The following is a 27,849-nucleotide window of genomic DNA, read 5'->3' on the forward strand; positions in this document are numbered from 1 at the left end:
CTTACTCTAGCTATTTAGTTTATTTAGGTTTTTGCATGACCCTTACGACAGTCATTAGGGCTAGACAGAGCTATAAAACTGTAACATCCTAAATATCATATGTGTATTATTTTTACAATATAATATTCGGTAACAAAACGTTAGACGTTTGAAGTTGTTTAATTACAAGAAACGTTACCGTAAAATATAATAATTTATATTTTACATAATGGTTGTAACAAACTTTATAACGTCTAAATGTTATATACATAAAGTTTTATAACGTCGAAATGTTATGTACATAAAGTTATTGGAGCCAAAATATTAACTTGGTGTGACAAATAGAAGAAACTAAACTTAGGTTTAGTGTCTATTTATAAATTATGAAACTATAAGGAAAAGAAGTTCGGTTGAATGGGAGGACATAAAACTATGAGTGGTTTGTGTGTAAATTTGGTTTTAACAAAAAAAACAAAGTCAGTATGTGGTGGTGGCAAAAACCACGACAGGTCACACACACACCTGTGTGTGTGTGTGTGTTTGTTTGTTTGTTTGCTCTTGTGTGAATCAAGAGGAAGAATGAGAAGAGAAGAAGTGAAATTGTATGAACAATGTATGATTTTAGGAGTGTTCATCACCTTCTAAGTATCAAGTAAGTATCCAGTTCACCTCTTAAACCTTCTTGGTTGAAGTTCTTGGTGGGTTTTGATAAATCAACCCTAAATGACTAAATTGGAAGTGTTAGATGGTTGAATTCGTGTTTAAATGCACTAACCTAGTGTCAAAAATGTTCTAATCATCTCAAACTGTGGATTTTGAATTAGGGTTCATGTTCAAGAAAAATATAAAGTTTTGATTGAATATGGTTTAATGCAAATTGATCTTGTAATAGTGTTATAATCCTCATGTTTGCTAGTATATGTGAAGTAATTGAGCAAATTAAAGGATTTGAGTAAATGTTATACATGATATGAAGTGGGTTTTAAACAGGAGATGAAAACCCCAAATTCTAGTATGTTTATTTGCAGATACTAATAATATAATAGGAAATTTGGATGATTTGGTAGTTGAATAACTTGAAGTGTGAATATTAGTGAATATATGGTAATATGCTAGAATTTAGACATATTGAGTGAGGATTAAAAGTAGTACCCACCAAGTGTTCGATAAAATGCCTAACTGAATTTTATTGATTTCTAAGTGTATTTATGTATGATAATAGGCAGATTGACTTCTAAAAGTCAAACTAACCTAAAATAGAATGGAATGATAAATGAAGCATAAAAATTCATAAGGGTGATGGTCATGGTATTTAATGAATAATCTAACCATCTTGTGGATATGATGTGATAGTTTGACTGTTGACAAGCTGGTTGGGAGCTTGGAAAGGAATAGGTCAAACTGGTCAAAGGCGCGAGGAAGCTCGAACAGACGCAAAGTAAGAAAGGCTTACACCTCCTATAATAGAACCACTACTTATGTGCTAAAAAGTATTTTGGTTAATAACAAGGGTTGACAAAGAACCGGATGCGATTAGCCGGTTAAATTTTAGGACGAGACCGCGTTGTGTAAACCATGAAACAGGTCAAAAAGGAGTAAAATTATAACGAACTAATTTTAGAGATAAATGAGGAATTGTTAAGATGAGACCTATAGTGAAAACCATGAAACGAGTCAAAATGGGTAAAACTATGTTAAATCACATGTTGGTGATTAAATAAAGAATTGTACAAATAAGACCCTATGGTATAAACCAAAACGGGTCGTATGGGTAAAATGGTAACTACTCACATGTTGGTGATTAAATAAAGAATTGTAACAATGAGACCCTATGGTGTAAACTATAACGGGTAAAATGGTAAGTAATAACATGTTGGTGATTAAGCAAAGAATCATAGAAATAAGACCCTGTGGTGTTAACCACAACGGGTTAAATGGGTAAAATGGTAAGTAATCACGTGTTGGTGATTAAATAAAGAATTGTAGAGATAAAGACCCTATTGTGTAAACCATAACGCGTCAAATCGGTAAAAATTATGTTGAATCACATTTTGGTGATAAATAATACATGGTTAGGTTGAGATGCCTAAAGGGTAAACCAAGAATGGGTCAAAGGGGGAAACAGACCATACGGGTCAATTGGTGATGTTATCACCATTTAAACTTGGTATTTAATGCTTGTCATGTTAAGTTCTATACCTACGGGTAAGCATAATGGGATGGCATGCTTTGCCACGAATTAATAAAGGCAATTGCAAGGTATTGGTAACGGGTCATTGCTTTGACCCCGCCAGGTATTTGTAACAAGTTATACATTCGGTAAGGGATTATGGCACGACTAAAGATGGTTGAGTCAGAATTGGGTAATAGCCCACCTTAAGTGTGGTTACACTAGTGATTGGGTAAAATGGCTCTTAGAGCCAAGAATATGTATATGTTGTGTAATTATGATTAAAGGAGTTTCAAACACAAGGCCAATGGAAGTATCTATGTCCTTAGGGATATAATTAACCTTAACGGGGTAACGAGATAAATGTATCCACTAGGTTTCATTTAACTTGCATTTCCCCCCGATTTGGCAAAAAGGCTTAAAATTTGCTAAAGTGCCCTTGGATAACGGGTTTGGGTAAACTACCTCCAAAGGTAAATTTAATAACGAGTCATATGATCGAGTTGATCATTCCGACAACTAAATATGGGAGGCTTGAGCTAAGTGGCTTAAAGTCTCATAATGGGTCGTTTGGGTAAAGCGTCATACCGGAAGATGATAATGGAATGTTAAGGTTTTCCTACAGTAACCAACCATAATTGAGGTCGTGGTTGGAAGAAATGATGAAAACAATGATAAGAAAATAGGTGGCATGAATTAGAATGCATAATGCCTCTTAACGGACTCGTTTGGGTAAGAACACTAAACCAAATAAAGAAAGCGAATTTAAGAAATACGGGTCCGGGTAGTGGATTACGGGTTTAAAACCTGGAAGAGAAAAGTACCAAGTGAAATAATTTGGGTTTGGATAATTTTAAGTACGAACCAGGCAAAAATCCGAAAATTTGGCTAAGGATAGGGAAGCCAGCAAATGCTGGCAACATGCTGAAAAAAGGTCTCCCCCGCGCCACGTGTAGGAGAGACCAGGCTCCTCCGCATGCCGTGGGGTTGTTGGTGTTTATGACAGGTTTATACAAAGGTTGACACCAGACGGACAATTAAGCATGCGAAGAACCGAACACTCTTAAACCACTGTCCTCTTTGGAACATCTTTTAAAAAATATAAAGCAAGAACATGCGCGGCAAGTTTTTGATTCTAAAACTTTAATCTTTTTTAGATTTGTAATATACGTGTAACAATATGCCACATTAGTTTGTCTGGGTCAGCAATTAACCTAGACTAGTATGTTTTATGTAAAAAAAGTATAAAAAGAGATTCAAGACCTAATTAACTGAATATTTAAGATATTCGATATAAAATGGAGATGGTTGTTACAGAAACCCACAACATATAGGGAAACGAACAAGTAAAAGACATACAACAAAACAAAAACAAGCTATGCTATGACATCTCTAATGTCGAAGTCACACCATCTATCTCATTCTCAATTCTTCATCTTGGTTCTTCCTTTTATCCATAGACACGTACTGGCTTTAATTTCTTCTACTGTTCTATTAATCGGGGTGTTGTATCCCTTGAATTCGATCTCATTTCTTCCTTTTCAAACCTTCCACAATGTAGAATAGGGCCAGATGGTTTTTATTGTTTAAGAAACTTACGTTCTCTTAGAATCATATGTATGTAAACAAATATAATATCTATATTATAAATTATATTGTGATTATCAATTCCTAATATAGTCCAACTTGTTCTCCAAGCTTTTTCCCCTTATAAATACTCAATGTATTCTAATGTAAAAGAGACACCATTAATATTAAACATCTCTTTCTCTCCCAATATCTCCTCTCATCTTCTTGCTATTAGGCTTGTTCATAACACGTTATCAGCACGATTGCTTTGGATCACAAAATCATAAGGTATATCATATTCTCTAATTATTTTACCATTATTCATCATACTTATACATAATCCATATTGTAATTCATACGATTATGGATTGTGTTAGATATTTGTTTTATTCTTCTCTTTAGTCTCCCACAATAATATACTTAATTATATCGTAACATTAACATAGTTCGTATAACCTCACCAAAGATTTCCATGGTGGTTACACCAAAACAAATATTTAATGTTTTTGTTAAAATTTTAATATTAGAAAATAGTAAAAGAAAGAAGGCGTAAACCGAGGATAAAAGTCAGTTATATTTGTCGTTGCTTTCAATTTTTCCGTTAGTTCTATTTAGCCAAAAGTCAACATACAGTGATTCAATTTTTGATTTTAGTGTGCTTCTTAAAAATTAAAACCTGTATATGTTATAATAATAAGAAAAGTTGTCGCATCATATTAAAACCTGTCGCATCAGTTGTACTTCTAGTTCTTAAGCACTGTATGAACCCATTATGTGATGTGATATTTTAACATAGAAAACAAATAAGAATTACCTTTTTTTTTATTTTACATATTTGTTGTATGTATACAGTAAGATTCTATGATATGTTATCTGGGTATGAACCAATACAAATAAAAATCATAATTGATCTTATAAACATAATATTGAAATCAGATTTTCTTATATTATTTAATTGTCTTATGATGAGTAATTCTCCTCCTTATTTGAAATACAACATTAACTAATTATATTTATTGGTTTTCACTTCGAATAACATACATTAATGCATGTGTTTTTTTTTATAATATAGTTCTACCATGACAAATCTTGCAAAGCTTGAATTTATGGCTTTAGATATTACTGGGAAAAACTATTTGTCATGGGTGTTGGATGCTGAAATACATTTGAATGCAAATAATCTGGGTGACACAATTAAAGAAGGAAATAAAGCAAGCACCCAAGATAAGGCAAAAGCCATGATCTTTTTACGCCATCATATTCATGAGGCTTTGAAAAGTGAGTATCTCACTATCAAGGATCCACTTGTCCTTTGGACCAATCTGAAAGAAAGGTATGACCACCAGAAAACGGTAATATTACCGAGAGCTCGTTATGAGTGGATCAATTTAAGGTTACAAGACTTTAAGTCTATAAGCGAGTACAACTCGGCAATGTTTAGAATCACATCACAATTAATTCTATGTGGTGAAAATATTACTGATAAGGAAATGTTGGAAAAAACATTCTTAACCTTTCACCCCTCGAATGTGATACTTCAACAACAATATCGTGAAAGGGGTTTCACCAAATATAGTGAGTTAATATCATGTTTGCTCGTGGCCGAGCAAAACAATGAGCTCTTAATGAAAAATCATGAGACTCGTCCGGTTGGAGCAACCCCAATCCCTGAAGCTAATGTGGCAACATATAATGGCCAAAGTGAAAGTTACGGACGTGGTCGAGGTTATCATCGTGGTCGTGGTCGTGGTCGTGGTCATGGCCGTGGTCGTGGTCATGGTCGTGGACGTGGCCGAGGAAATTATCATAGTGTTCTGTTTAAAAACAAAGGGACCCACCAAAAGTGGCATAATAATGAAAATAAATCCAGCGATGAAAAAAATAAAAGGAAGGTGGGATCTTCATCGAATGCATGTTATCGATGTGGAAGTAACAATCATTGGTCGAAGACTTGTCGTACGGCCAAACACTTGGTGGAACTTTATCAACAATCCATCAAAGACAAAGCAAAAGAAATAGAGACAAATTTTACATGTGGGGTTGCAAATGTTGATAAAGACCATAATGATACAACTAATTTCGATTATGATGATTTCCTTATTGAGCCAACTAACTTGGATTCTGGTGATATTGTGGCTGATACAACCCAGTTGGATGCTTGCAATTTTCCTTACATATGAATTATTAGTTTTTAAGTGATGTTATTTCCTTCAGTTCTTTAAGACATTTTGTTTGAGTTTTGTTTTGGGATTTGTTATGTTTGAAGCATGTTAGACATTTTATTTATATGATTTTATTTTGTTTTGAAGCATATGGAGTGTTTAACTAAGATCCCTATTAGTGGAGAAGATATATGTCTAATAGACAGTGCATCAACGCATACGATTCTTAAGAAAAAGAGTTATTTCTCTACTTTAACCATGAAAAAGGCAAATGTTGGTACTATATCTGGTAAATCAAAATTAATTGAAGGCTTTGGAGAAGCTTATGTAGTGTTGCCAGGTGGAACACCATTTAAAATAACCAATGCGTTATATTCCCCAATGTCTCAAAGAAATCTAATAAGTTTTAAAGATGTTCGTTTAAACGGATATCATCTTGAGACTACATCTGAGGGACATAATGAGTACCTTCATATCACAAATATAAGTTCGGGTAAAAAGCATGTGTTAGAAAAGTTGCCCGCACTTGCCTCTGGTTTGTATTATACTAAAATTAATGCAATCGAATCAAATGCAGTCATAAACAAGAAGTTTATAGACCAAGAAAATTTTATCATATGGCATGACCGGTTAGGCCATCCCGGATCAATAATGATGCGAAAAATTATAGAAAATTCAGTTGGGCATTCTTTGAAGAACCAAAAGATTCTTCAATCCAAGGATATTACATGTGTTGCATGTTCACAAGGGAAGTTGATTACTCGCCCATCACCAATGAAGGTGGGGACTGAATCCCTGATTTTTTTTGGAAAGAATACATGGGGATATTTGTGGACCTATACATCCTTCTAGTGGACCATTTAGATACTTTATGGTATTAATTGATGCATCAACTAGATGGTCACACGTGTGCCTACTATCAAGTCGTAATATGGCATTTGCACGACTACTTGCTCAATTAATAAGGCTAAGAGCACATTTTCCCGATTACCCCATCAAGAATATTCGATTAGACAATGCTGGTGAATTTACATCCCAAACATTTAATGATTATTGCATGTCTATTGGGATAAATGTAGAGCATCCTGTACCTCATGTACATACACAAAATGGGCTTGCTGAATCGTTTATCAAGCGACTTAAAATGGTTGCAAGACCAATGATTATGAAATCAAAACTACCAGCATCTGCTTGGGGACATGCAATTTTACATGCAGCAACACTAATTCGCATCAGGCCAACGAGTTATCATACTTCTTCCCCATTAAAGATGGTTCTTGGTCAGGAACCAAATATTTCCCATCTAAGGATTTTTGGTTGTGCTGTGTATGTTCCAATCGCTCCACCACAACGCACACAGATGGGGCCTCAAAGGAGGTTAGGAATATATGTTGGGTATGAATCACCATCAATCATTAAGTATTTAGAACCTACAACGGGTGATTTATTTACAGCTCGATTTAGTGATTGTCATTTTGTTGAATCAACATTCCCAACATTAGGGGGAGACAAAAAGCAGCTGGATAATAGTATTATTTGGAATGAATTATCATTATCTCATCTTGATCCTCGAACTAAACAATGTGAACTAGAAGTTCAAAGGATAATTCATTTACAAGGATTAGCAAATCAATTACCAGACGCATTCACTGACCCAAAGAAAGTGACCAAGTCACATATACCAGCTGTTAATGCTCCAGTTAAAATAGGTGTCCCACAAGGACAACCACTTATTGGTAATGAGTCTAATGCACGCCTAAAACGTGGTAGACCAATCGGTTCTAAAGATAAAAATCCTCGAAAGAAAAAGGGAGCAAATAATGTAGATGGTCAAGTTGAGGTAACAGTAACACAAGAAAATGAGTCTCCAGAAGAGACACTAGACATGATGGTTCTAGAAGAACCTCAGGTACCTGAAAACGAAGAGATCTCAATTAATTATATCATGTCTAGAAATGTATGGAACCGAAGCGAAATCGACGTCGATGATAGTTTTTCATATAATGTAGCGCTACAAGTAATGGAAAACAATGAGGATCAAGAACCAAAATCAGTTGAGGAATGTAAACAAAGAAATGATTGGCCAAAATGGAAAGACGCGATAGAGGCAGAATTGAATTCCCTAAATAAACGAGAAGTTTTTGGACCAGTGGCCCATACACCTGAAGGTGTAAAGCCTGTTGGATATAGATGGGTTTTTGTGCGCAAACGTAATGAGAAAAATGAAATTGTACGATACAAGGCAAGATTAGTAGCACAAGGATTTTCGCAAAGACCTGGAATTGATTATGAGGAGACATATTCTCCAGTGGTGGATGCGACAACTTTTCGTTATCTTATTAGTCTGGTAATACAAGAAGGGATCGATCTGCGTCTAATGGATGTTGTGACAGCCTACCTCTATGGATCACTTGATACTGATATTTACATGAAACTTCCTGAAGGATTTAAATTGCCAAACTCATGTAAATCTAGTTCTCGAGAACATCTTTCAATCAAACTAAACAAATCATTATATGGGCTAAAACAATCTGGGCGTATGTGGTATAATCGCCTTAGTGAGTATTTGTCGAAAGAAGGCTATAAAAATGATTCTGTATGCCCATGTATTTTTATAAAAAGGTCAGGATCTGAATACGTTATAATTGCCGTATATGTTGATGACATGAATATAATTGGAACTCCAGGGGAGCTTCAAAAGGCAGTTGAATACTTGAAAAGAGAATTTGAAATGAAAGACCTTGGGAAGACAAAGTTTTGTCTTGGATTACAAATTGAACACCTTAAGGGTGGAATCCTTGTGCATCAAGAAACTTACATAGAGAAACTACTAAAAAGATTTTATATGGAAAAATCACATCCATTGAGTACCCCAATGGTTGTAAGGCCGCTTGATGTGGAAAAAGACCCATTCCGACCTCCTAAAGATGGAGAGGAAATCCTTGGTCCAGAAGTACCATATTTAAGTGCAATTGGTGCATTAATGTTTCTTGCTAGCCATACACGACCTGATATATCATTTTCTGTAAATTTATTGGCAAGATATAGTTCATGTCCAACAAAGAGGCATTGGAATGGGGTAAAACAAATATTTAGATACCTTCAAGGTACAAAAGATATGGGTTTGTATTTTACAAATCAATCGAAAACAGGTTTGGTTGGTTTTGCAGATGCAGGGTATTTGTCTGATCCTCACACTGGGCGATCTCAAACTGGATATTTATTTACAAGTGGAGGTACTGCAATTTCATGGCGTTCGGTAAAGCAGACAATCACAGCCACATCATCTAATCATGCAGAAATATTGGCGATACATGAAGCTAGTCGAGAATGCATTTGGTTAAGAACTGTAATACAACACATTCGTGGATCTTGTGGTATTTCTTCGGGAGATGAGGGACCGACAATCTTACATGAAGACAACGCAGCATGCATTGCTCAACTTAAGGAAGGATACATCAAAGGTGATAGAACAAAGCACATTTTGCCAAAGTTCTTTTTCACACATGATCTACAAAAGAATGGAGATATTATTGTCCAACAAATTCGCTCCAGCGAAAATTTAGCAGACTTGTTCACTAAATCATTGCCGACCTCAACATTCAAGAAGTTAGTTCATGGGATCGGGATGCGTCGACTCAAGGAGCTTAAGTGATCATCATCAGGGGGAGATAATACGCGCTGCACTCTTTTTCCCTTAGTCAAGGTTTTGTCCCATTGGGTTTTCCTGACAAGGTTTTTAATGAGGCAGCATTAAGCGTATGGAATTGATAATCAAGGGGGAGTATTATAAATTATATTGTGATTATCAATTCCTAATATAGTCCAACTTGTTCTCCAAGCTTTTTCCCCTTATAAATACTCAATGTATTCTAATGTAAAAGAGACACCATTAATATTAAACATCTCTTTCTCTCCCAATATCTCCTCTCATCTTCTTGCTATTAGGCTTGTTCATAACAATCTACTCGATTTTCTTCAATATCCATAATCAACTTTTTATTTGTTATATTTATATTTCATCATCATATTATTTCTATGATTTTATTTTCTTTGATTGTTCTAGTCTGTATTTTTAATTACCAAAATCAAAATATTTTTCATTCATATTTGCAAAGTTACATCAAAACAAAAGGTAGACGGGCAACAAGCTGCGCCGCCACCCCTTTCTGAATGGCAAACCCTAATCTGCCAAAGACAAAATCTCGTCCCCTTGGTGCCGAGCAATTGTTGTGGATGACCCGTTGGACCCTGGTCAGGAATTGGATAGCTTCTGGCACTAGAGAGCCAAATGTGTCAAAGGCAAAAGGGACAAAAACATGTTGGTTCTCTGCACAAGCTTTAGCGTGCTTGTCAACTTTCTTCGATTCTGCCTTTCTTGCTGCTTGACCAGCTACAAACCCGTTTTCCCTTAAGCCAACCAGAGGGGAAACCCCCGTGAGGTCAACACAAGCGTGTTTCACCCTAGCCCAACCAAAGGCGAGCAGATCTGCTGGTCGCAGAGTAGATCTCCCTTCCATGGGGTCCGTAAGGAAATTCACAGGAGCCTCTTTCTTAGCTGAAATCCCAGCTCTTCTCAGGATGTCCCACAAAACATCTCGTACCCAGTCATGCCGATATTTGAACCCAGGGAGCTCTTTACAATGCACTGCGTGCTCTCCGTATTTATCCATACAAGCTTTATGGCATATTGGGCACGTTTCATCTTCTGGATACATAGGGATCATCAGCCGGTATTTAAGGATTGCTCTGTATTCTATTGCTGACATACATTGTCCCAGCCCCTCAATTGGGATAACGGTCAGAAAATCCTGAGCATGGGGACCCTTCAGGCACTCCCACACCGCCCTTTGGCGAGGTGACAAATCAAAATTTTCTCCCAGTCTTTGAGCGATTTTGCTAAACAGAGCATTCGCCAAAGTTGTTTGTGGTTTCGAGGGGGCGGTGTCCTTTTTAGAGAAACCGCCGATATCAAAGTCTGGGAGATAGACATTTAAGCGTTCAAGCGCCTACAGATAGTCCACGTCGAGCTCGACAATCCCACTGTTCCGAAGGATATGATCCTGTAATTCCCAAGACTGAGCTCTGGACGCCACAAAAGCATAAACCCCAACATCTCGAGCTGAGAGCAGACCCAAACCACCTAGACGCATTGGCAGGGATGCCAAACGCCATTGGAGGTCCCCAAAGAATGGGCCACCACCTACGACTATGTCTTCTATAGCCTCTCGGAGGCCATCATCGAACCAGGATGATGCATCCTCCATCAAATAAGGTTGACAAGTTCGCAGCCCCCATGCACGATCTTAGCAGAAGGAGTTCACATTGAGGGTCCCTAAGGCATGGCAAGAGTTTCATGAGTTCAACCGCCCCCGTCACCCGCCGCCCTGCCAACTCGCCAACGAAGCTAGGGTCACGGCTAACAGCTCCACCCAGCAGCTTAACCCCCCTCTCTGGTCTACCAATCCCTTTCGGGAAAGGCCCGTCCTGAAGTTTCTGCCCATCACATGTCGGCCAATATACCTCTGTTTTCTTAATGTTGAGGTAAAGTCCTAGGGATGGCCCTTCCTCGTTAATAATGTCTAAGGCCCTAGCAACCTCCGTCGCATTGCCGATAATCGTCCCATCATCCAAGTACCAAGCATGAAACGGGAGGTTACATCGGTCCTGCACCCTGAGAATGAGTGGGTGTAAGGCAAGAGAAAAGAGAAGGGGCCCCAAGGGATCCCCTTGTTGCACTCCAGTAGTAGCCCCAATACACTCATTACCAACATACAACAGGGCAGGCTGGGCGTACAGGAATTGAACCCATCGATAGATTGACGGGCAATGCTGATGAACCTCTTTCAGGAAGGTTGTGCGGTCAACCGTGTTGAACGCATTCGAGAAGTCCACAGTAAGCAAGGCTAAGGAACCATCAGCATGAAAGGAGTTGAGAAACCTGTTCGCACTGTGAAGCACCGCCTCTGCACCGTTTGATATCCCCACCCCAAACTGAAAGTCTCCCAAGTACTGAGCCATGTTTTTCCCAACCTTCTTCATGGCCACCTTGGAAACCAACCTTCGCCATATACCTCCCACAGCGATAGGTCGAATTCCTTTATCGGGTTTCAGTATCAGGGTAAGGGGGGCTGAGGCAACAAACTCTGCTAGCACCTTAGGGCAGGATCCTCCAAGCCATAAGTTGACAACTTCAGTAATGGCCGATAGCAAACCCGAGGAAGCCATTGATCCCTCACCCCCGATAGCATCTAACAAGTGTTGGGCTCGCTTCCCGTCCCTACCGCACGATGTCCCTTTAGGAAAGGATCGGATACATTTGAGCACGCACTCGTCATCAACAACAAGAGTGGGTTGAGCGTGAGGGTTGGGAGGCAAGGAAGGGGGCGCCACCACAGGGTGTTTATCAATAAGAGCTTTCAAGGTCGAATCACATAGAGGGGCGACTCCACTGGAGCTTAGGACCTTAACCGCAGCCGTAAAATGTCCATCCCTAACTTTTCGGAGACATTGCTTAATATTAGGGTCCTTATCTTTGTCTCCCTCCGTTCTGCATTCTCTCCTAAGAGTCCCCGCCTCCCCCACGCTATCCAATAGGGACGAGACCAATTCATCAAAACCAGACCCATCTTTCCAAATTGTAAGCGCATGCAGGATGTTATTACACTGCAAAGATTTCCTGTTCCCTGATCTTCGTTCTTGTCGGGAGGACGGTCTGACCACCCGTAAGGTGCAACGCGGCAACAAAAGTAATTGGACCCAATTCTTGACTGATCCTGGTGACACAACCACTTTGCGCAATTCACCTGTTAAAACCTGAGCAAACATCAGCCGACAACTGGGAGGAATGCTTTTAACAGTCTGAATAGGGAGGGAAAAAACTCGCTCGAGGAGGTTAACACCACCCCCGACCGTTGCTGGGTGACATGGGCTTGTGTCAACCACCACTTGACATGGTTTCCGGATCCCAACGATGAAATCTTTCACGTCCCCCGAGACTATGGCAAACGACACGACCTCATCATCATGCTTGCACCCTCTACTGAGAGCATGCATGACCATGCAGCGGCCACACAACCATTTGTCTCCTGCTCTAAGAACTTCCCCAACGTCCAAAAAGAGGTCCACGTCCCTAGAGATAGCCTCCTTTAAAGTTAGCTTTCGGTTTTCAGTCTTGAAGTGGGTGCTTTGCATGTGTTCTAGCAGGCGAAAAAAACCTGCAGATCCTGGCTTCCCATCTTTACATTCGTGAAAAAATTTGAAAGGACAAGACCTTAGACCACTAGCAGAACCCTGCACAGGGCCAACTGACTTAACATCCCTTCCCCGTCTCGTAGGAGCCATACGCGTATTTAAGCTGCCATTTTTTGATGGAAACACACAAGTGATAATCCCAACTCGAGATAAGTTGTGGGAGTGGAAAACCAAAGGAGGGCAGCAACCGCGAGTTGCCCACCCTCTAAAAAGAACCCCACGTTACCCGCTAGCTCATGGTTGGATTGAGAATTTTGTTTGTGTTTTTGTTATAAAATTTGATCTATATTCTTCCAGATCTGAATCAGTTGCGACAAATTGAGAATGATGAAGACAGAATGCTAATTTTGAAACGGATTAGATGAAAACGTAGAATTCGAATGAAAACGGAGATTTATTAGGTTTTTAGAAACAAAATGTTGATTGCGGATGATTATAAGAAAGATAGATTTTACGGATGAAAACGAAAATGAATTACGGATGAAACCGTTGATTTCGAATGATATCGGATTAGATGAAAACGCTTATTTCGGACCAAAAAGCTGATTTCGGATGAAAACAGATTGGATGATAAGGCTAATTTCGGACTAAAAGCTGATTCCGGATGAATACGGATTGATTGCGGCTTGGATGAAAAGCTGATTTCGGACTAAAAGTTGATTCCGGATGAAAACGGATTGAATGCGGCTTGGATAAAAGACAAAGTTTGGTGCAAAAAATGATTTCGGACGAAAACGAATTGGATGAAAAGCTGATTCCGGACTAAATGAAAACAATTATGTGTAAACACAAACTTTATACAATAAAAACTTTTCAACATCTCTCTCAAATTATGTGTCTCTTTTTTTTGGGTAAAGGGTTATGATGCGTGTCAGTGTGTATATATTTTTGATGTATATTTAAACCCTTTTTACACTTCTAGCCAAGTTTTAAATTTATAAAACACGATATTCACTAACACTAAACACACATATGGGCAAGTGCACCCATCGTGGACGTAGTATAGTGTTGGTAAGATACCGAGGTCGTCCAAGGACACAAGAGCTTTTAATACCGGTTTATCCTCAACGTCTAATCAAATCAAAAAGGTTAGAAAAATGTTTTAAACTAAGAAAAATAAAAACTAACTAAATGCTGAAAATAAAAATAAAATAAAAACAGATAGACAAGATGAATCACTTGGATCCGACACGTGTATTAGTATAACCTTTGATTATTTTCGCACTTTTGCACTTGTTTAAGAGATTATCTTAGTTATTGTAGTAGGCCCCTCTTTTGAAGGCGACGTTACCCTCAACCCAGTAGTTTGAGTCAGCAAGGATACAATCCTAAAGGGTCGGATTATTGAAAGATAATGAATTAAGTTATTAATGCAAATTATGGTAGGCCCCGCTTTTGGCGGTGACGTTACCCTCGGCTAAGTAGTCTGAGTCAGCAGGGATACAGTCCTAAATAGCCGGGTTATAGTATTAATAGTAGTTAACTTATGAGGGGGTCAAAGAGTTTGGATCCCCGCCATCCAATACCTATGGGCATTGAAGGAGATCCTACTAAATTTGACCCAGGTCCCAAGCAGGACCTCTAAACGCTGAACAAGGGCAAGACCCTTACCAAACCGTTCCCTTAACCCCCGACCAGGTAGCCAACATACCTCCATATAGACCGTGGAGATATGAATGGTGAAAATCTTTTATTTTATATAGACAGTAAAATAATGCCAAGACACCACGGACAAACGATAAGGAAAGATCACCTTCAACATAAGTAACTAGTTATTAAAGTCATTAATACAAAACCAAATAAAAAGTGCAAAAGATTAAAAATAAAAAGTATTATACTAAACACTTGTCTTCACCAAGTGATGTAAGAGACTTAGGCAAACATGGCCTTGATTGTCAAGAACTCTTACGATCAATCTTGGATCCCGAGACGACTCACACACTCTACGATGGACAATGGATGATAGTGGTGGATGATGGTGTTATGGTGGTGGTGGGTGGTGGATGAGGTGTGAGAGAGGTGGTGTGCCAAGGGATGAGAGAGAATGAAGCCAAGCTCCTCTATTTATAGGCTGAACAGAAGGCTGGACACGGCCCCGTGTCTGCTGGACACGGCCGCGTGCCCGCCTGACACTCTCTCTCCTCATTAATTGTAATTGCGAATTACAATTAATGCGCCTGCTGTACTTTCACCACGCCCCCGTGCCCGCTGGACACGGCCCCGTGGTGGGCAATGGAAGCTTCTACTGGTTTGTCTTTTCTGCTGCTTCCTGGGCACGCCCCCGTGTTCGCTGGACACGGGGCGTGTTCAGACTCTGTTTCTTCCTTTTTGCTTTGGGAGGTGCTGTTGAGGGTCCGGGCAGTCTACTTTTGTTCCTTTTCTTGTATTTATGGTAGAATTAGTGGTCTTTTTGCTTCTTTTGTGATTTTGAGCTCATTTCATCCTGAAAATACAAAAGGAAGACAAAAACACTCTTTTTCCAACATTAGTACTTAAAAAGGGTTAGTTTTATGCCTTAATTGATGTGTTTTATATGTTGCATTTTACACACATCAAATACCCCCACACTTGAACTTTTGCTTGTCCTCAAGCAAAACTCTTTAAATGTGGCTTACACTCCCAAATGGAATAGGTAGAAGAGAAGTTTTTAGCTTGTCCTAGAGTGTCGGGAATCCAAGGTTTTTATAGGCTTTATTTTTATTTATTTACAATCCTATTCGTTATGATTTATTTTGAACTTTTCATAAGATAAATTACTTATTTGGGCATAGCATGCCTTATTAAAATTCCATTTATATACAAGTTCACATACCTCACGGGAGATCACTCAACACTCGGCCGAAGGTGTATATTTTAGTGAATCACTCGAGAGCGGCACGGAACTTACGTCTTTCCATAGGCTTGCCAAGCAATCAATCCTCCTCCTTTTTAACTTTTTACCTTTGTAAAGGCTTGGGTTTAAAGGTGGGTGGTTGGTTAGTGGTTAGTAAAAAGGGCGAAAAATCGTAACAAGCGTCGGTTTTCGTGAAGTACCTTATTTTTAGTGACTTTTTATTTTTGAAGTATTTCTCCAAACAAGCTTTTTATAGCTTTTGTTTGTTTTTGACTACATCATCATATATATATTTTTTTTTCATGTCACATGAAAGGGCAAGTTGTCGAAAAACCGAGCTTGTTACTAAAATAAAGGGTGAAAAAAAATGAAAAAGGTTTTTGGTGGGTAAAAATGGTTTTTTGGGGGTAATGAAATGAAAGGTTTAGGCTCAAAGGGGCTATCTAGGGGGATTTTGGGTAGGTAAAAAAATGAAAAATAATGGTTTTGAAAGAAAAATAGTTAGTCCTAATGCCTCCATCATTTACTTACTTGGGTTTAAGTTGGTAAGGACCGGGAATGTATCGTCGTGGCAAGTTCTAGATTTGTAAGGACCGAGCGGCTATTCACACAAGAAACGAAAAATGAGCATTTAATCTAAATATGTGTATTTTTATGCTCAATAAAGGCTCAAAACTCACTTTTGTGGGAATGGGTTTTTAATGTGACCAAGCATATATAATCGAATTTTAAACTAGACTTGTTATGCCGTTTCATAACTTTCTTATGTTGGTTCCTTTTTTATCACGACGCTATCGGTTGTAAACTTGTAAAAATATAACCTTTTTTAGAACTTGTTCTTCCCAACTTAAACTAAGACAAGTAAATAAAAAAATGAAAAAGTTTTTGAAAAAAAAATTTGGGGTGTTTAGCGGTTCCAATAGAGTTTTGTGTAAGGCTTGTGTTTAGGATTTTGCAAAATTTCAAGGTTTTAGCATCCCCCCCACACTTAAATTACACATTGTCCTCAATGTGTCCAAAAATAATATTTTTGGTTGATTAGAATGTATAAAAGTGTGTTAAAAAGCAAAGATTTATGTTACTGGCATTCTGGACACGGCCCCGTGTTCACCGGGCACGGCCCCGTGGTCAAGTGCCAGTAACAGAAATTACAGAATTGAAACAGAAGCCTGGACACGGGGGCGTGTCCGCTGAACACGGCCCGTGTCCAGTTACCTGAACTGGGTGATTTTTCTGCAGGGGCTCAGCACGGGGCCGTGTTGGTTGGGCACGGCCCGTGTTGAGCCTTCTGTAATGGAGATTTTTGTCGGGTTGCTCTGTTCTTCGTGCATGGTTCCATTTTTTTCTCGTTCCCTTTTTCATCCATTACCACCATGAGTGTGTTTTATTCTCAAAACAACCATCAATCATAAAAACCATCATAACATTGCAAATCATAGAGAGACATTACACTAAGTTAGCTAAATAACTAGGGGATACATAAGGTTATCATAAGAGTTCCACTTATTTAAGAAAATTTCGGGAATAGCTTCCCGATGTAGTAACTCTCTTTGGCCGATGGCTCCTTGGTTGTCATTCAAAGCCATTCTTCTATCTCCCTAGGGAGGTAAAAGGTAGCCTCATTCTCTTCGGTGTCTCGAGGAGGAACGCTCCCCGGGATTCCTTGCACCACCCTCGGTTGAGGTACTTGGTGCATGGCGTGTCATTCTGCTGGAATGATAACCTCGGGTACTACATTCCACGCCCTTTGGGTTATCACCGGGACCAAAGGCGGGGAAGCGAGAAGGTTTAATCTCTGGTGCAGGAGATTTACTTCCCGTAGGCAACCCTCCAAACCTACCGTCAGATGATTAATACGATCCACCAAAGCTTCTTCTACTCCCGTCATCTCGTCTATGGCTTCCCTCAAAGCGTAAACGTAGTTTACTAGGGAATCCTCTGCCGTAGACGACCTCCTTCCATTTCGGTTATTTCTTGAAGATGTTCCGCTGTTTCTGCTGGCCATTTTCTGCGAAATAATCCGAAGATAACTAAACTTTTGCAAAACAGTACCTCGAACACGGCCCCGTGCTCAGTGAGCACGGCCCCGTGTTCAGCTATCTGCAGGATTTTTGCCTAACGGCTCCAGGTTTTTAAATTATTTTAATACACTTTTATTGTGTTTTAAGCTTAGATAATTTAAAACAAAGTTATAGAACTAACTTTAGACAAGAATCCGTGGCAAAAATTCCTACAAACCTTTTATAGAAGGTTGGAATCATGGGTTTCCAAGCTTCCATGGAGGTAAGGTTTGAAAAATTTTTGGAAGAAGGAGAAATGAACAAAAGTGGAAAAGACAAGATGGTTCTTAGGAACCTTCTTTTAGCACTTACCTAGGATGGTATATGTGAAGATCCCAGGAATCTCTGCTTGGTGAAGTGGTCAAAAATGAGCAGAATTCAGGCTGCATTTAAAGAAAACGACAGCACACTGGACACGGCCCCGTGTCCGCTGGACACGGCCCCGTGTGCAGAGAAAATCCTGACACATTTTGTCCGTATTCTGACAGAATCAGCAGAGAATTTTCTGAGTGAACACGGGGGCGTGTTGACCAGGCACGGCCCCGTGTCGGTAGGCTGTTTTATGGAGTTTTGTTTCTTACTAAGGAGCTAATCTATATCGGGTGGCTCTTGGCTTGTTGGAACAACCCCAAAGTGCCTAAGATACCTTAATTGTCCTATACTAAGGCGAGAACGCAAGACGTTGTCGGTGAGGGTAATTCCTATTTTCATTCTAGGTGGACAAGTCCAACCCTTTCCCGGGCTCTCGTTAAAGAAGGTGTATGCCGAATCGCTCAGGTCTATGTATGCATCGAACGAAGTCGATGGTGAGTCCTTCATGGCACAATCGACACAGGGACGACTATCGTCCGCATCTTTTCTAGGTAAGAAGGTATTTTCGGGAGCAACGAGGTTGTCGGAATGCGGTTCCAACATTTCCTCATGGTCATCATCTTGGGATGGATCTAAAAAATCCTTCCTAAGTTCTTTTGACCAATTGAGAAGTAGTTCTTCTAGTTCAAATAGCTCGTCAAGGAGCATTTCTCCTAGAATATCTGGCTGGGCGCATTCGAGGGAGAAATAGTGCTTATTTTTACTTTCGCCCCTCTTAAGGTTACAAGGAATCGGTGGGTCTATATAGTGGGGCCTATAAGTGAGGAAGAAACATTTTAATTCCTCATGTTCGCCTCCACATATTCGACACCACAAACCATAAGAGTTCCGAAAGTAAAAAAGAATTACTATCACTCATGTTTGTGTCAGAAATTACCAACCGCCGGGATCTAACGGTTCTGTTTTCAGTAACTGAATCTTGGGCACGGGGGCGTGTTGAGTGGACACGGCCCCGTGTTCAGCCTACTGTCTGACTTAAAACAGGATTGCCAGTTCCAATGATTGAGCACGGGGCGTGTTCAGCAGGCACGGCCCCGTGTTGAGCTCTGCAGAAGCTAAAAATCTAAGAAAAAATCCTAAAAAATTAAAGAAAAATAAAAATATGATTAGGCCGTTGATTCCTAACTTTCCTAAAATCCTTGTGTCCCCGGCAACGGCGCCAAAAACTTGATGCGTGTCAGTGTGTATATATTTTTGATGTATATTTAAACCCTTTTTACACTTCTAGCCAAGTTTTAAATTTATAAAACACGATATTCACTAACACTAAACACACATATGGGCAAGTGCACCCATCGTGGACGTAGTATAGTGTTGGTAAGATACCGAGGTCGTCCAAGGACACAAGAGCTTTTAATACCGGTTTATCCTCAACGTCTAATCAAATCAAAAAGGTTAGAAAAATGTTTTAAACTAAGAAAAATAAAAACTAACTAAATGCTGAAAATAAAAATAAAATAAAAACAGATAGACAAGATGAATCACTTGGATCCGACACGTGTATTAGTATAACCTTTGATTATTTTCGCACTTTTGCACTTGTTTAAGAGATTATCTTAGTTATTGTAGTAGGCCCCTCTTTTGAAGGCGACGTTACCCTCAACCCAGTAGTTTGAGTCAGCAATGATACAATCCTAAAGGGTCGGATTATTGAAAGATAATGAATTAAGTTATTAATGCAAATTATGGTAGGCCCCGCTTTTGGCGGTGACGTTACCCTCGGCTAAGTAGTCTGAGTCAGCAGGGATACAGTCCTAAATAGCCGGGTTATAGTATTAATAGTAGTTAACTTATGAGGGGGTCAAAGAGTTTGGATCCCCGCCATCCAATACCTATGGGCATTGAAGGAGATCCTACTAAATTTGACCCAGGTCCCAAGCAGGACCTCTAAACGCTGAACAAGGGCAAGACCCTTACCAAACCGTTCCCTTAACCCCCGACCAGGTAGCCAACATACCTCCATATAGACCGTGGAGATATGAATGGTGAAAATCTTTTATTTTATATAGACAGTAAAATAATGCCAAGACACCACGGACAAACGATAAGGAAAGATCACCTTCAACATAAGTAACTAGTTATTAAAGTCATTAATACAAAACCAAATAAAAAGTGCAAAAGATTAAAAATAAAAAGTATTATACTAAACACTTGTCTTCACCAAGTGATGTAAGAGACTTAGGCAAACATGGCCTTGATTGTCAAGAACTCTTACGATCAATCTTGGATCCCGAGACGACTCACACACTCTACGATGGACAATGGATGATGGTGGTGGATGATGGTGTTATGGTGGTGGTGGGTGGTGGATGAGGTGTGAGAGAGGTGGTGTGCCAAGGGATGAGAGAGAATGAAGCCAAGCTCCTCTATTTATAGGCTGAACAGAAGGCTGGACACGGCCCCGTGTCTGCTGGACACGGCCGCGTGCCCGCCTGACACTCTCTCTCCTCATTAATTGTAATTGCGAATTACAATTAATGCGCCTGCTGTACTTTCACCACGCCCCCGTGCCCGCTGGACACGGCCCCGTGGTGGGCAATGGAAGCTTCTACTGGTTTGTCTTTTCTGCTGCTTCCTGGGCACGCCCCCGTGTTCGCTGGACACGGGGCGTGTTCAGACTCTGTTTCTTCCTTTTTGCTTTGGGAGGTGCTGTTGAGGGTCCGGGCAGTCTACTTTTGTTCCTTTTCTTGTATTTATGGTAGAATTAGTGGTCTTTTTGCTTCTTTTGTGATTTTGAGCTCATTTCATCCTGAAAATACAAAAGGAAGACAAAAACACTCTTTTTCCAACATTAGTACTTAAAAAGGGTTAGTTTTATGCCTTAATTGATGTGTTTTATATGTTGCATTTTACACACATCAGGTAACCCCGGTGAATCTATTATAAACCGCAAATAAGTACAAGTATTGAGGATGAATTCCACACTAGTTCATATACAGGACATGCCCCATATATGTAAGCCAACAATCATAAAAGAACCTATGACATCACATCAAACCTAGCCTACTACACATCATGCAAAGATATCTAGCAGACAAAACAATACAAAACCAAAATCTTCAACCTCCATCATCGAAGATGAAATTGCCACGAACCGGCAGCCCCTTTAGACGAACCAATGACAAACTAACCATTGGAGATCTTTGTGGAAGAGGTGCTTGCCCCTGAACTAGAAGTCGAAGGATATGTACCCGAATCTTTGGTTTCATCATAGACAACTTCAACCCCGTCCTCATCTAAATCCACATGAACCTGTCTACCCCCTTTATTTCTCTCTTGAGTTGAAACACCCCGTCTCCCAACACACTCGAGAGCAGAAAACGGATTATGAGTCTGGATTTTATGGGAAGTAGAAACCTGCTGAGAAGTAGCGGCCTTTTTCTTCCTATCCACCGGTCTGTATTCAAATTTAGGCTTCTGGTTATTAACTTGAAAGCCATTCTTCTTTGCACTCTTCTTAACCGGAACATCAGTAAAACCATCCTCGTCCACTATTGGCCTGTTAATAGGAGTTTTGGATGTTGAGCCAATACGTGTAGGACATTCCTCAGAGTCATGCCCAAACACATAGCAGTGAGCACATCTCGGAGGTTCCCATTCATACTCCACCCGAATAGTCTCAGTAACATATTTGTTTCCATCCAATTCAGGAATAGCCATGGTTACAGTGCCTTTCAAATCCTGATCAGCTGATATTTCAATGAGAGCCCTAGCATAGCTGCTCCGTCCCCAAGCCTCATTACACATATCAACAGTATACGAATCCAGCCGCACAGGAGATCCAATTTTTGAAGCCAGCATGCTTAACCCATCATCAGAATAAGCCACTAGAGGGACGTCATGCAACTTCACCCAAACTGCAACCTTTTTCAACTCTTCTTTTTTAAGGGTGTTTGTAGGGGACCAAATGTTAAGAAACAAGGGTTTGTTACGGATCATCCAAGGACCCCCTTCAAGAACAGCGTCCATTCCCTTTCTATATTCAAACTTGAAGAAAAAGAACCCATTTGAATTCATCATCGTTTTCTGAAGACCATGTTTCTTCCAATTTGTTCTCACAAAGTAATCAACAACCGGATATGCAACTCTATCCCCCAGGAAGTAACCATAAAGAGTGTTAGCTAACCTGTTGTTAACTTGACGAACAGAGTCAATAGGCAGCACTACATCCACACCATCCAATGAGGCATCTGAGATTAGCTTTCGAAAATTGACTTTCGGAACTTGGTTAGCCATATCATTGGTCTTCCTAGCACTTTCCTCTTCACTTTGAGCCTGAGTTGGATTACCAACCCGTTTAGGACCACTCTGCTCAACCTGTTTGTTTAGAACCACATCAGCATACAAATGTTGTTGAACTCGAGCATTTTCACCCTGTTCCTGCTTTCGGACACGAGCAGGGCTGACATCATTTAGCGGGAGCACAAATGATACCTTTCGCCTATCAAAAACCATTGCATAATCCTCATCTGGTGAATCCGAACAGCCAAGAACGTAGTCAGTATCATTCAGCGGTAACATGAACCGAACCTTCTTATTACCCACTTCTGAAATCGTAGGAATTTGTGAATTCTGTCTTGGCTCAAATGGTTTTCCGTCAATATTCTTGATCTTTCTCGCAAATACATTTGAATTTTCTGCATTTTGATCATCCATACCGCATTACCAATTAGACTGTATGTCGGCCAAACAATGTTCTATGAAAACCTTGATCTGAACGGCTGAAACCAGATAACAGCAAACAAGAATTGTGATAAACCCTAGTAGCCGCCGTCAACAACCTGATGAAATTGCCGACCCCCTAATCTGATGTAACAAATAATGAGACTCAAGGAGTAATCTGAATTGCCGAAACCCTAAAATAAAGTGCCGTTGAATATGGATTGTCGATCCCTAATTAGCAGCCGCCAAATCCCCTACAACAATCAGCAAAAAACAAAGGAAAAAACGAAACCCTAACTACAAACCTAATCTGATTTCACCCGGTTATGTACTAAGGATCGATTGAAACAAACCCTAAGATAATAACCAAGATCGATCGAGAATAGGAGAAGCAGAAATCAGTTAGGGTTTCACGAGAGTACCAATGTCGCCAAAATCGCCCAGAGAGCTTTAATTTACGTTCCTGGTTTATTTTTCCTTTCTTTTTTTTCGAAGTTAACTTGAGTTCTCACTTTGAAATTCTTGCTTCCCAAGTTCCCGTGGTCTATTTTTCTAACACCTTGACTCAAAATAGCTCTGATACAATTGCAGTTTACTCTATTTTAAATTTTGAACGTAATGAAGGAAATTTTTATAATCGTTTTACTAAGGTGTTGTTTGTTTAGTTCTTAATGATTTAGAACTCTTACTAGTTCAGTACATAATGGTTCAGACTGTTTGTTTCGCAAGCAGATGTCTGAATGATTCAGACATTTTCCTCTGAATGGATAAGCGTTATACTGAGTCTGAATGGTTAAGACCTCTAATCTGAATTGGTCAGACATTTACCTCTGAATGGTTAACCATTTTACGGGCTCTTAATGGTTCAGACCTCTTACTTGTTCAACACTTAATGGTTCAGACCTTTTACTTGTTCAACACTTAACCATTAAGAAGTTGTTGATCAGTTCTGTTTAAACATAATGGAAAACATGTAAATAATACATGTTACAGCAAACAGGCCAGCAGATAGTCCAATCACTGACGCAACCATAAAGTTCGACATGATGGTCAGTTTGATCTGGTTCCCGTTTAGGATATATGTTCTTGATGGTAGTACCGAATTTTAGGGTTAAGAATTCGTGATTGTGGATAGAGAGGGGAGGTCGATATGTGTCTGATGTTATGAGAGTCTAATCCTAAACTCTATCTAGTAATTTTCTTAAATACACTCAATGGGAAACCTAATTAGCTAATAAGGGTAAATCGATTCATCAACATTTACCAACTAATGTATGATAATGTTTTAATATATGTTCATCTATATTATATAAATGATAAAAATAACTACCAGATTAAAATATTAAATACATATTTAATCTTTTACAGAAGTTACCAAACAACCTCTAATAGTTGGTTTATTAACTTAACAAGGTTTTGAGTTATTGAAAAAAACTTCTAAAAAGTAAATAAAATCTTTAGAAATTATTAAAAAGATCTAGAGAAAAATAACAAGCATATTGGTAACTTAAAGGTGTTGGAGGCGCACATAACACCTTATCTCTACTTATCCTTCACTCAAATGCATTCCACCAACAATGGCTATCATGCAAACCTACCAATTTATTTATTATTAATATATAAGTGTAAATAAATTAACACCGAAAATGATTTATTCAAGCCACTTTTCATTGATTTTTCTGATCGAAACTAATTTCAGTGAATTTAAAAAAGAAATGTGATACACATGTTGGTTTGAAGATATTTATGTATTATTAAAACAAATTATATTTCCTGACAAAGCTTGGTATATGTGAAGGGTTTTTTTAGCGTCTTATTTTTCCCACACCATTATTTATACGTTTTTTCTCTCTGTCTCTCGGTATATATTTATGTATATATAGAGAGATAGTGTGGAAGGGTATATAGAATATTAACTCTCTTTTTATTATAATACTAGTTTAGAACCTCGTGTATTACACGGGTTGAATAAATGTAATTTTATATTTTAAATAATAAAAAGTTAGATCTTTATGAACCCTGTATATTGTACGGGCTAAAGAAATGTAATTTTATATATCAAATAATAAAAAAGTTATATCTTTAAAAACCATAAGTATTACACAGATTAAATAAATGTAACTTTGTATACTAAATGTTAAAAAGGTCGTATCTTTAAAATACCCGTGTATAATCGGGTTGAATAAATCTACCAAATAATAAAAAATTATATTCTTAAAAACCCCGTATATTACATGTGTTGAATAGATCTAAAAAAGAATTATATCTTTAAAAATCATGTGTATTACACAGATTAAATAAATGTAATTTTGTATATTAAATACTAAAAATGTCGTATCTTTAAAAAACCCGTGTATAGTCGGGTTGAAAAATCTACCAAATAATAAAAAAAAATTATATCCTAAATAAATGTAATTTTGTATATTAAATACTAAAAAAGTCGTATCTTTAAAAAACCCATGTATAGTCGGGTTGAACAATCTATCAAATAAAAAAATATATATATATATATCCTTAAAAATTCCGCGTTTTACACGAGTTGAATAAATATAATTTTGTATACCAAATAAAAAAAAGTTATATTTTTAATAAATTAGGATAACATTTAGTATTAATTTATTATTTATATATTTAATATAAGATAAGTAGATAAAAGAGGTATTTGTTTTAAAAATATATCAAATTAACAATTTAGATTTGAGGATAATATTTTATTAAAGTATGATAAAATTTAATATTAATTTATTATTTATTTAGTTAATATAAGATAAATATAGATTTAAGGAAACCTTCAATGAATGACACGTGTTCAAAAGTTGGTTTCTTTTATTATAGTAGTTAGACTATATTGTTGATGCCATTAAAAAATGAAATATGTAATTATTTTATTAAATTTCTTAATTATTTCACACTCGAATATAAAATCTATTCTCACAAGACTGGAGGGTATGGGCGTGAAAGGGGTGGCATAGGGCTTCAACCACACCGTCACTTCCAATGGTGTGGAGATGGTGTGGTGTTGGTGGCATTGATTTTTTTTTCCTTGCGTGGAGGGGGTGGATGGTCTTGATTGGATGGTGGTTTTTCTTATTGATTTTCATTTATTTAAACATAATTAAATAAGAATTGATTGCTACGTGTCGCTTCACGCCACGTTCCCATCCCGTGCTTTTCGAAGCTTGAAGGTGAAATCCTTCTTTACTTACGTGGCTGTCACGTGACGCTTAATACCTCATTTGCAAGCCCACCCACACCAAATAGTTTAAAATACCTGGGATTGTCATCTTTTACGCATAAAATTACCTAACATGTATTTTTAACAATACTAGTGGCATACCCCAGCACTACGCTGCGAGAATTCGGTCAGTATCAATTCGGTTTTTATGGCAACGACAATCATTATAACTTTGACGGAGGTCAAGGATAGCGCCACCTTGACGAAGACGGGGTAATATAGGGATGCCATAGGATGCTAAAATGTGTAAAATGGTAGGAAGCATGAGACCACACCACCCAACCTCAGTAAAAAAGATGGCTAGTTAAACAATGACATAAATATTTAAAAAACAATTATTTGTTCTAAAATTATGCTGTGACCATTGACCAAGGGAGGATAAGAATCTTGAAATGAGAGGCATCATTTTGTTTGGTGATTTGGATATGAGATTTGGAGATATTTGTGGCCCCACAATAATTTTAGGATCCTGATTGTGACATAAATATAAAATCGAATCCAATATATTAATAATAAATACATTATTAATTATTTTTTTTATCATCGAACATTATTTTAAATAATTATTTTTAATAGTAATATATCTAATCTAACTTATAATAAAAGACTACAATTAATGCCACGTGTCAATCCATCCTTAATTTATTAAAAATACTCATAAATAAAAATAAATATCAAATTAATATATGATATCTAATTCTAATCCTTATTTTTTATTCTTAATATTCATAAATAAATATAAATATCAAATTGATATATGATATCTTATTCTACTTCTTAATTTTTATTTGGTGGATAAATGAAAGGAAATTACCGTCCGTCCAATTATGAAAGAAAATATTTTTAATTGATAGGCAAAGTGGATAAATGTTTGAAAGCAATGGAAGATCAAAATTTGATGATAATACTATAAATATATAAGAATTGATATAATTACACTTTTAACTTAAAACTATTTTGGTTTTTTATTTTTAACCTTAAAACTTTTTATATTTGTCAATTTAATTTAAGAACTTTTTTACTTTCAACTTTGGTACCCTATACTTTTCAAATTTCGCAAAAAAAATGTTTTACGTTTTGTTCTAATATTTTCGAGTTAACACGACGTAACGTTCATGTGTGGTTCAACGTTTTCACGTTTTGTTTTACACTTCGTCCTAAATTTTACGAGTTAACATTACGCAACATGCGTGTGTGGTTCAAAATTTTAATGGTTGTCTATTTTTTCCCGTTTGATAGGTTCATCGTGACGCACGGGTCCTAAATCGAATTAATTATTATTTTCTATGTTTTATATTTCGGTCTAATTTCTCTGCATTAACACGTCGCAACTTCAGTGTTGGTGGTCGCTAGCGGTGTGTGGTCTTGGTGCTATTTGTCACGGTTTTATGCCCCCACCGCAACGCGGGGTGGGGGGGGGGGCTTAATACTAGTATTAAATATATTTACCAAGTTATTCAACTTTTTTTAGAGTCAAACCGTTTTAGCTCTAAGATGACAAAAAGCGGTCATCATAATTTTATTTATAATATGAAAATCGTAAGAAATAAAAA

General features: G+C 38.0%; 1 protein-coding gene and 1 long non-coding RNA gene across 2 annotated transcripts; both read left to right on the plus strand.

Moving 5' to 3' along the window:
* Positions 1-506: 506 nt before the first annotated feature.
* On the plus strand, positions 507-1,528 carry LOC118492389. Its single transcript, XR_004893537.1, has 2 exons — positions 507-631; positions 1,333-1,528. It is a non-coding gene; the product is annotated as an uncharacterized LOC118492389 (long non-coding RNA).
* Positions 1,529-4,797: 3,269 nt separating this feature from the next.
* On the plus strand, positions 4,798-5,898 carry LOC110943692. Its single transcript, XM_022185427.1, has one exon. It carries the CDS (start codon positions 4,798-4,800, stop codon positions 5,896-5,898), a length of 1,101 nt encoding a protein of 366 aa, XP_022041119.1.
* The last annotated feature ends 21,951 nt before the right edge of the window (positions 5,899-27,849 follow it).

The sequence above is a fragment of the Helianthus annuus genome, chromosome 5, assembly GCF_002127325.2.
Source record: "Helianthus annuus cultivar XRQ/B chromosome 5, HanXRQr2.0-SUNRISE, whole genome shotgun sequence".
In the NCBI taxonomy this organism is placed as follows: Eukaryota; Viridiplantae; Streptophyta; class Magnoliopsida; order Asterales; family Asteraceae; genus Helianthus; species Helianthus annuus.

Bases quoted from the DNA above. Each gene is read 5' to 3' on its own strand.
- LOC110943692 (XM_022185427.1), top strand. From the start codon at position 4,798: ATGACAAATCTTGCAAAGCTTGAATTTATGGCTTTAGATATTACTGGG.